This window comes from Cebus imitator, unplaced genomic scaffold (genome assembly GCF_001604975.1).
Source record: "Cebus imitator isolate Cc_AM_T3 unplaced genomic scaffold, Cebus_imitator-1.0 Scaffold94, whole genome shotgun sequence".
Classification (NCBI taxonomy): domain Eukaryota; kingdom Metazoa; phylum Chordata; class Mammalia; order Primates; family Cebidae; genus Cebus; species Cebus imitator.
Window position 1 is genome coordinate 3,012,972 of NW_016107409.1, and position 10,880 is coordinate 3,023,851.

The 10,880-nt window shown below is 36.4% G+C and overlaps 1 protein-coding gene across 2 annotated transcripts in view; it reads left to right on the forward strand.

Moving 5' to 3' along the window:
• SUCLA2 (succinate-CoA ligase ADP-forming subunit beta) overlaps positions 1–10,880 on the forward strand; it is a 50,909-nt gene that overhangs the window by 11,818 nt on the left and 28,211 nt on the right. For both annotated transcript variants that reach the window (XM_017535962.2, XM_037741113.1), the window contains exon 5: positions 9,342–9,470. In XM_017535962.2, coding sequence (XP_017391451.1) covers positions 9,342–9,470 — 129 coding nt within the window. The remainder of the gene's footprint in view (positions 1–9,341; positions 9,471–10,880) is intronic.

Below are 10,880 nucleotides of genomic sequence, written 5' to 3' on the forward strand. Positions count from 1 at the left end.
TTTAGTAGAGACAGGGTTTCACCATGTTGGCCAGGCTGGTCTTGAACTGCTGACCTCGTGAGCCACCATGCCTGGCCCATAGTAAAATATTCTAACCAAAGAGAAAGTCACCAAACCCACTAGAAAAATGTGTATCCATGCTTCATCTTCTGTTTTCTCAACCTCTTAGATTTTTTTTGTTTTGTTTTGTGTTTTAATAGTTTGGAGTTTGTTTCACTAAATGATTCAATATTTAGTAAATCAAGGGTTGACGTTAAGTTGCAGACAATATGGTCTTAAGGAGTATTACATTAGCATAGCTCTCCTCTCTTTATGGAACCTAAAATGTTGAATATAAAGCTTCTGGTGAAGAGAAAATCCCTTTATAGACCTGGTACTTGGGAGAGAGTATTGATAATCATTTTATACTAGAATTACCTGTTTTTTGAGTGTATTAGGTTTTATAAGCTGAATCTGTGTGTTAACTAGCTTGTTTTTTGAAGCAAACTGGGTATATATTTGAAAGCCCCAGTAAGGATTTGATGTAGAATTTAGAGTAACACTAATTTTAAAAATCATGAAAATAATTTTCTTATGTAGAACAACTTTTTAAAAAATAGCAACTTTCTGTATTGTGATTTTTTTTTACTTATAATTAAATCTTAATGTTTGAGTGATATAAAATGTGTTTTGCAACTTTTAATTTTTATAAGGAAGTATTTCTTAAGATATAACACTAGATGGTAGTAAAAATCCACTCAGAATATAAAATAAAAAGCACTGTTTTATTCTTAAGTGATATTCTATGTGGTAGAATTTAGTTTGTAAGTTATTTTAAAAATCCATGGCAGTAACTCATATATTACACAAATTTACATAATTATATTTTTACACATTCACTTATTTTCACATTTTATTTTTTTCATTGACATTATATATCAGCATCTGTCATTTTGTTATGTTTTTATTTTAATTGCAAAAGTAATACATGGCTATAATAATTGAGGTTAAAAATACTATAGTACTGGTAAAACTGTTTGACCCAAGACATTGTAATGTTCTTTGATATTATCACGTTAGACCAATGTAGAGTTGGTTGGTGCTACTTTTTGGAGTATAGCTATTTTTTTGGGGAATCCCTCTGGGCAGATCTCTGTTGAACAACAAAAATCAGTTACCTATTTAAACTAAAAAGAACACCTTTGATTGAGTTAATGCACCATGCATGGAAATTAACTCATCATTAAAAATTGCTTTTGATAAAATGGGGAAAAGATTTCCTAATTAATAAACGGTGCTGGGAGAACAGGCTAGACATGCAGAAAATTGAAACTGAACTCCTTCCTATACCATATACAAAAATTAACTCAAGATGGATTAAATACTTAAGTGTAAAACCAAAAACTATAAAAAACTCTAGAAGGAAATCTAGGTAATACCATTCAGGACATAAACATGGGCAAAGATTTCATGACGAAAATGCCAAAAGCAATTGCAACAAAAGCAAAAATTGACAAATGGGATCTAATTAAGCTAAAGAGCTTCTGCATAGCAAAGGAAACTGTCATCCTAGTGAACAGGCAATCTGCATAATTGGAGTAAATTTTTGCATTCTATCCTTTTGACAAAGATCTAATATCCAAAGTTTATGAGAAACTTAAACAAATTTACAAGAAAAAAGCAAACAACCCCATTAAAAAGTAGGCAAAGTACATGAACAGAGACACTTCTCAAAAGAAGGCATAGGCTTGGTGTGGTGGCTCATGCCTGTAATCCCAGCACTTTGGAAAGCTGAGGTGGACGGCTCACCTGAGGGAGTGCGAGACCAGCCTGGCCAACATGGTGAAACCCGGACTCTACTAAAAGTAAAAAAAAATTAGCTGGGCATGGTGGTGAGCACTTATAATCTTAGCTACTCAGGAGGTTGAGGCAGGGGAATTACTTGATCCTGGGAGGTGGAGGTTGCAGTGAGCTGAGATTGTGCCACTGTGTTCCAGTCTGGGCGACAGTAGAAGACTCTATTTCCAAAAAAAAAAAAAAAGGGACATACTTTTGGCCAACACACGTGTGATTAAAAAGCTCATCACTGATGATTAGAGAAAAGCAAATCAAAATCACAGTGAGATACCATCTCACACCACTCAGATGACTATGATTAAAAAGTCAAAAAACATCAGAGGCTGGCAAGGTTTTGGGGAAAAAGGGATGTCTTTACACTGTTGGTGGGAATGTAAATTAGTTCAACCATTGTGGCAATTCCTCAGAGACCTAGAGGCAGAAATACTGCTTGACCCAGCAGTCTCACTACTGGATATATACCCAAAAGAATATACATCATTCTATTATAAAGATATATGCGTCAGTATGTTCACTGCAGCACTACTCACAGTAGCAAAGACATGGAATCAACCTAAACATCCATCAGTGATAGACTGGATTTCTGTAGAAAATGTGCTACATATACACCACGGAATACTATGCAGCCGTAAAAAAGGAACGAGATTATGTCCTTTGCAGGGACATAGATGGAGTTGGAAGCCATTATCCTCAGCAAACTAATGCAGGAGCAGAAAACCAAACACCCTGTGTTCTCACTTATAAGTGGGAACTGAATAATGAGACCACATGGACACAAGGTGGGAATCAACACACACTGGGGCAGAGTGGGGGTGGTAGGGGGAGGGAGAGCATCAGGAAGAATAGCTAATGGATGTTGGGCTTAATACCTGGGTGATGGGATGATCTGTGCAGCAAACCACCATGGCACATGTTTACCTATGTAACAAACCTTCCTGCACATGTACTCCTGAACTTAAAAGTTGATTTAAAAAAAAAGAATAAGCAAAGCAAAACTAAAACAAAACTAAAAACAATTGCTTTTGTTACTTGTTTTTAGGAGATGTATCATAGGTTCTACTGGTCTTCCTTACTACCTGTCATATCCTGATTCCGTGGCATATCTTCCATGGGGTTGGTGTGCCAGAAAATGAATTTAAGTACCCACTCTTCTTGTGATACCTTTGTTAGATTAGACTTCTTAACATTTGCCTAGTGCCTGTTTACTTTTGGGTTAAGTCAAGTCTATTTAATAAATCACATTTACTACTTTATTTTTCTGGTAAAACACACAGTATGCTGCAAATGAGTGGGACATTTTCCTGTATCAGTTTTTGACTTTGCCTGAAATAGTTATAAAATGTGCTGTAAGAATTCTAATTTTCTTTCCTATATATACATATATTTAAATACAGATCTTTATGTTTTATTTTAATTTTTCATTTTTGTGAAATGGAGTCTTTCTCTGTCGCCCAGGCTGTAGTGCAGTGGCGCCATCTTGGCTCACTGCAACCTTTGCCTCTTGGATTCAAGCAATTCTCCTGCCTCAGCCTCCTGAGTAGCTGGGATTACAAGTGCATGCCATGATGCCCGGCTATAGATCTTTATTATATCATATGGCTGCTTTGTCATTTAAGCCTTTTACATTTAAGCCTATTTTAAGGCAAATTTTTAAAAATACCAACCAGAGAAGAATAATTTAGGTTAATAAAGTGAAAAGTAGCCTTATTAATATATTTGAAATTTCAGCCACTTGCTTGAAATGAAATTGTTTTGAAAGTTTATTACTAAGATTTAAAAGTGAAGCCAAATTGTTTGAATGTGAAATAGCTATTCATTCTACAGTGATGACCAAATGCGGAACTATAGTCATTGTTTAACCCCTTTTTACCCATGCAAGTTGGCTCCTTTCTAATTGGTTGTGGAATTAAGACGAATACAGACCCCACTTTCTTCTATGAATGATCTTTTTTTCCCCCTAACTTACAACCAATTATTGAAGACTTAATTTTTACTTTATGAAAATTTAATATTAACTTTTCTTCTCAGCTAGTGTTGCCTTCTCTGTGGCTTTTCATTTCTTTTACCAGTTGATATAAAAAGAGAAAGTAAAACTAAAATAAAAAGGAAAACTAAAATATTAGAGTATTTTAAAGATTTGTTGGTCTGTACCTCTCCTGTTGAATACAATTATATTTTATAATTATCTATACATCTAATTTAATTTGTCTATATTCTGTTTCAGTAGCATGACTAAAATTGAATTGGTTCTTCAATCAGAATTTTTTCCTGCTTTTTAGATCTTTGTAAAAGCTTGTAATTATGAAATGCCTTGCTAGAGAGGAACTGAAGAATACCCTTTCATTTGAAATTTATAGAGGAACTGAAAATCAGACCATCATTTCAAACATTTCTCTTAGACTTGCTGATGTTCTCATCTTTAACCTCAGAAGGCTTAATGAATTTTTATTTAAAAACAGTTTTTCTTTTTGTATTGAAAAGAGTTCTGATACCAAGTACTCAGAGTTTAGCCAAACTTCAAAGACTAAGAGCCTGCACATGATTGCCCTTTTGACACCAGCCTCAGTTTTGGTGGTCTCCAGGTTCCCCTTACTTCTGACTAGCTAGCTACAAATTCGAGGTTTGATAATTCTCTAGAACAACTCACAGAGCTCAGGAAATTATGATTACAGTTTTATTATAGCCAAAGGATATAAAAATCATAACCAGCCAAATGAAAATACACATAGGACAAGGTCTGGGAGGGTTCCCAAACACAGAGTTTCCACTGTTTTGAGGAATGTTTTATCCTCCTGCATCTTAAGGTGTGACAGTATGCGGAATACTGCCAGCCCGAAGCTCCCCAAGCTTTTGGTGTTCAGAGGTTTTTTTTTTTAATTGTCTAAAAACAACAAAAAATTTACCCATTTTGAGTATGCAGTATAATAGTGCATACTCAGAAGAAAAGAAAGAAGGAAGGAAGGAGGGAGGGAAGAAGGAAGGAGGGAAGGAGGAAGGAAGGAGAATGTTGGTAAAAAGAAGAGAGTAAAACAGTTTGTGCCACAGATCTCCAGAACAGAGCTCCAAATTTTTTTTTCTTTTTTTATTTTTCCAGAACTTTTTCATCTTGCAAAATTAAAACTATTCATTGAACAGCTTTTCCCTCTTCCCCTTCCCTCTAGCCCCTGGTAATCACCATTCTACTTTGTATTTCTAAAAGTTTGAGTATTTTAGATACCTGAATTAGTTGTCTTTTTGAGACCGGTTTATCTTAGCATAATGTCCTCAAGGTTTATTCATGATATAGTGTATGACAAGGTTTCCTATTTAAGGCTGAGTACTATTCCATTTTGTGTATATACTGCATTTTCTTTATCCATTCATCTTTTGATGGACCTTCAGATTGATTCCACCTCTTGACTGTTGTCAGTAATGGTGCATTGAACGTGGATGTTCAAATATTTCTTTGAGATCCTGTTTTCATATCTTTTGGATATATACCTAGAAATGGGATTACCGGATATTATGGTAATTCTATTTAATTTTTTGAGAAACTTCCATAGCGTTTTCCATAGCTGCTGTACCATTTTAATTAATTAATTAATTAATTAACTCATTTATTTATTTATTTATTGAGGCAGAGTCTCACTCAGTCACCCAGGCTGGAGTGCAGTGGTGCAGTTTTGGCTCACTACAACCTCCACCTCCCAGGTTCAGACAATTCTCCTGCCTTTGCCACCTGAGTAACTAGGATTACAGGTACCTGCCACCACTCCCTGCTAATTTTTGTATTTTTTTTTTGTATTTTTTTTTTTTAAGATGGAGTCTTGCTCTGTTGCCCAGGCTGGAGTGCAGTGGCATGATCTCGGCTCACCACAAACTCCCACCTCCTGGGTTCAAGCAGTTTTCCCACCTCAGCCTCCCGAGCAGTTGGGACTACAGGCACGTGCTACCATGCCTGGCTAATTTTTGTATTTTTAGTAGAGACAGGGTTTTACCATGTTGGCCAGGTTGGTCTTGAATTCCTGACCTCTGCTGGGGTTACAGGCCTGAGCCACACTGCGCCTGGCTGAGCTGTACCATTTTATATTCCAACTAACAGCAGACAAAGCTTCTAGTTTTGCTACATCGTTACCAACATTCATTTTCTATTTCTTTTATAGTGGCCATCATACAGGGTGTGAGGTATTTCACAGTGGTTTTTATTTGCATTTCCCCAGTGATTAGTGATACTGAGTATCTTTTCCTATGCCTACAGGCCATTTGAGCTGTAGAAGTTCTTACATATTCTGGATTTCTACTGTTTACCAGATATACGGTTTGCAAATATTTTCTCTCCTTCTATAGATTGCCTTTTCACTTAGTTGATTATTTCTTTTGCTGTGAAGTTTTTCAGTTTGATATAGTTCCATTTGTCAATTTTTGCTTTTTTTTTGCCTGTTGCTTTTGGTATCATACCTAAGAAATCATTGCTAAATCCAGTGTTGTAAACTTTTTTCTCCCTGTTTTCTTCTATGAGTTTTACAGTTTCAGGTCTTAAGTTTAGGTCTTTAATCTATTTTGAGTAAATTTTCGCATATAGTATATGGTAAGAGTCTAACTTCATTCTTTTGCATGTGAATATCCAATTTTTCCAGCACTGTTTGTTGAAGAGACTGTTCTTTTTACCCTCTTATGTAGCTTTGGCACCTTTGTTGAGGATCATTTAACCATATACCTGAGGGATTATTTCTGGATTCTCTGTTCTATTCCATTGGTCTATATGTCTCTTTTTATGCATTATGCTGTTTTGATAACTTTAACCTTGTATTATATGTATATTTTGTTTGTTTGTTTGTTTTTTGTTTTTGTTTTTGAGACTGAGTCTCTGTCGCCAGGCTGGAGTGCAGTGGTGTGATCTCAGCTCACTGCAACCTCCGCCTCCCTGGTTCAAGTGATTCTCCTGCCTCAGCCTCAGGCGCCCGCCACCTCGCCCAGCTAATTTTTGTATTTTTAGTAGAGACGGAGTTTCACTATGTTGGCCAGGCTGGTCTCAAACTCCTGAACTTGTGATCTGCCCGCCTCAGCCTCCTAAAGTGCTGGGATTACAGATATGAGCCACCTCGCCCAGCCCCTTGTATTATATTTTTTTAAAGTATGGGCCGGGCGTGGTGGCTCATGCCTGTTATCCCAGCACTCCTATTCTCCCAGCAGTTTGGGAGGCCGAGGTGGGTGGATCACAAGGTCAGGAGATCGAGACCGTCCTGGCCAACATGGTGAAATCCCTTCTCTACTAAAAATACAGAAACTTAGCTGGGCGTGATGGCAGGTGCCTGTAGTTTCAGCTATTCAGGAGGCCATATAAGAAAACTCACATCCAATATAATATACAATAATGAGAAACTGAAAATCAATGTGCAAAAATCACAAGCATTCCTATACACAAATAATAGAGAGCCAAATCATGAGTAAACTCCCATTCATGATTGCTACAAAGGGAATAAAATACCTAGGAATACAACTTACAAGGGATGTGAAGGACCTCTTCAAGGAGAACTACAAACCACCGCTCACGGAAATAAGAGAGGACACAAACAAATGGACAAACATTCCATGCTCATGGATAGGAAGAGTCAATATTATGAAAATGGCCATGCTCCCCAAAGTAATTTATAGATTCAGTGCTATCCCCATCAAGCTACCATGGACTTTCTTCACAGAAATAGAAACAACTACTTTAAATTTCATATGAAACCAAAAAAGAGCCCGTGTAGCCAAGACAATCCTAAGCAAAAGGAACAAAGTTGAAGGCATCACGCTAACTGACTTGAAACTATGCTACTACAAGGCTACAGTAACCAAAACAGCATGATACGGATACCAAAACAGAGCAGTGTGTTCATTGTAAAAAAAAAAATTTTTTTTTTTGGAAAACAGTTGCATTTAAAATAACAAAAGTCTTTTAATATTTTGTTTCCCACTCTTTTTTGTTTGTTTCTGTCAATAGTGAGCATGTTGAAACACACTGTTAAATAATACAATTGAGGATACAATCTAGGGTTTTGTATCATTTTTTCATACATAACACCGCATATAAACATATACTATATAACCAACTGCAGATCAGTATTTTCCTATGTCAGTAAGTAATCTTTAGTAATACACTTTTACCATGCCTCTTTTTTTATGTTAACATTATTTCTAGTTTCATGCATAAATTAGTAGATCTATTAGATAATTTACAATTTTTTTCTTAATTTTCAAGGACTTAAAGGTAAATAATTATTAGTATTGATACCTTATCTTCTCATATTGTTCATGATAATAGCCAGAGCTATATCCTTTCAAACTAGTTAGCTTTCTCTTTTATTTATTTTATTTTACTTTATTTTCTTGAGACAGGGTCTTGCTCTGTTGCCCGCGCTGGAGTGCCATGGTGCAATCACAGCTCACTGCAGCCTTGATCTCCCAGTCTCAAGCCACCCTCCCATTTCGGCCTACTGTGTAGCTGGGACTACAGGAGCATGCCACCATGCCTGGCTAATGTCTTTGTATTTTTTGTAGAAATGGAATCTTACTATGTTGCCCAGGCTGGTCTTGAACTCCTGAGCTCAAGCAGTCCTCTTGTCTTGGCCTTCCAAAGTGCTGTGATTATAGGCATGAGCCACTGCGCCTGGCCAGCTTTCTTTTTCATTGTCTTGCAGTAGGGCTAGAGCTTAGACTTTCCCTTTTCTTAGACTTTTTTTTTTTAATGCTTTAAGCAATACTTTTAACATCCCCTCAGTTTTTATGAAAAATGCATAGGTTATATTTCAGATATACGTATTTACATATCTGGTGTAAGGTTGTTTTTTTTTTTTTTTTAATTATACTTCAAGTTCTGGGATACACGTGCAGAATGTACAGGTTTATTACATGGGTGTGCATGTGCTATGGTGGTTTGCTGCACCCATCAACTTGTCATCTACAATAGGTATTTCTCCTAATGCTATCTTTCCCCTTGCCCCCAACCTCCTGACAGGCCCTTGTGTGTGATGTTCCCCTCCCTGTGTCCATGTGTTCTCATTGTTCAGTTTCCACTTACAAGAAAGAACATGTGGTGTTTGGTTTTCTGTTCTTTTGTTTGCTGAGAATGATGGTTTTCGGCCTCATCCATGTCCCTGCAAAGGACATGAACTCATCCTTTTTATGGCTGTATAGTATTCCATGGTATATATATCCCACATTTTCTTTATCCAGTCTATCATTGATGGGCGTTTGGGTTGGTTCCAAGTCTTTGCTATTGTGGTGTAAGTTTTTGTGTATATTTTAAATCTATTTTTCTTGCAGGCAAGCCATTATTTCCTTTCTTTAACTTTTTTTCATTAATTGAATATTTATAAGAGGACACTGTGCTGGAGATGTGAGAATAAATTTGCAAGGAAATTTTAAAATGTAAGTAGAGAGTAATAGATGCTCATATCTGATAATGTGCACAGGTAAGTTTTAAAGTTTCGTTGATGGGTGTAAAATAAATCTAGAGTTTGGTTGTTTCCTCCTCTTGCCAGGGTCCTGTATTAATAGGAAGTTCACATGGTGGCGTCAACATTGAAGATGTTGCTGCTGAGACTCCTGAAGCAATAATTAAAGAACCTATTGATATTGTAGAAGGCATCAAAAAGGAACAAGCTCTCCGGGTATGTTGTATTCCTGAAAAATTTCCAGCTTATGGTTAGAGAATTACAACACATAAAAATAATGGTACAACTGAAGTAATTGTCAAAAGTTTAAAAAAATTTTTGAGTGTTAGGCAAGTTATATCTTGTTTGAAATAGCACATTTTGGAATTATTTACAATTTTTTTTATAGCGCCATAGATATTTCAATGTGGATTCTTTTAAAAGAGTCACTATACCATTACTGTACCTAGTAAATTAACAATAATCACTTACCCAGTCATTCAAATTTCTCTAGTTGTTTCAAATCATTTTTTCATCTACAATTTGCTTGACTCAGGATTCAAATAAGTTCTTTCATTGTTATTTTATTTTTATTTATTTGTTTGTTTGTTTATTTATTTATTTTGAGATGGAGTCTTGCTCTGTCACCCAGGCTGGAGTGCAGTGGCGCGATATTGGCTCACTGCAACCTCTGCCTCCTGGGTTTAAGCAATTTTCTTGCCTCAGCCTCCCAAGTAGCTGGGATTACAGGCGCAGTGCCACCATACCTGGTTAATTTTTTTTTTTTTTTTTTTTTTTTTCAGTAGAGATGGGGTTTCACCATGTTGGCCAGGCTGGTCTTGAACTCTTGATGTCAGGTGATCTCCTGTGCTGGCCTCCAAAAGTGCTAGGATTACAGGCGTGAGCTCCGCGCCCAGACCCTTCATTGTTACTGATAAGTCTCACAGGTCTTTTATAACTTACAGGTTTCTCTTTTTGCTCTCTTTGTCTTTTTTTCTTTCAGTTTAGTTGTTGAAGAAACTGAGGTGATTATCATTCATTGTTTTTCATAGTGTGGATATTATATCTTCATGGTTTAAATGGTTAAACATTTAAAATATTCCTTTCACCCCTTTATTTCCTATAAATTGTATAGAATGGAAGGGACACTGTCTTACATATCTACATGATAGAGCAGTGATTTATGAGTAATTTTAAGTATTCAGTGAATGCTGTGGTCCTTTTAATTTGTATATGTTCGACAATAAAATTTTGCCTTCAGTTTTGCTAGTTTTTTCTATTGTCCTTGTGTGCTTCTTTCCCTCTGTTCATCCCCCCACTGAAAAAAAAACCACCTTTGAGTTAATATTATGACCTGTGAGAATTGCTTGGTAATATTTGTAATGCTGCTATTGAATTAAATTGTTTGCTTTGGATTTAAAAGTAAGTGACTCATCTTTTCGTTTGTTTGCTTGTTTTTGAGATGGAGAATCTCGTTCTGTCACCCAGGCTAGAGTGTGCAGTGGAGTGATCTCAGCTCACTGCAACCTCTGCCTCCCAGGTTCAAGCAGTCCTCGCACCTCATTCTCCTGAGTAGCTAGGATTACAGGCCATGCACCACCATGCCCGGCTAATTTTTCTTTTTTTTCTTTTTTTTTTTTTTTTTTT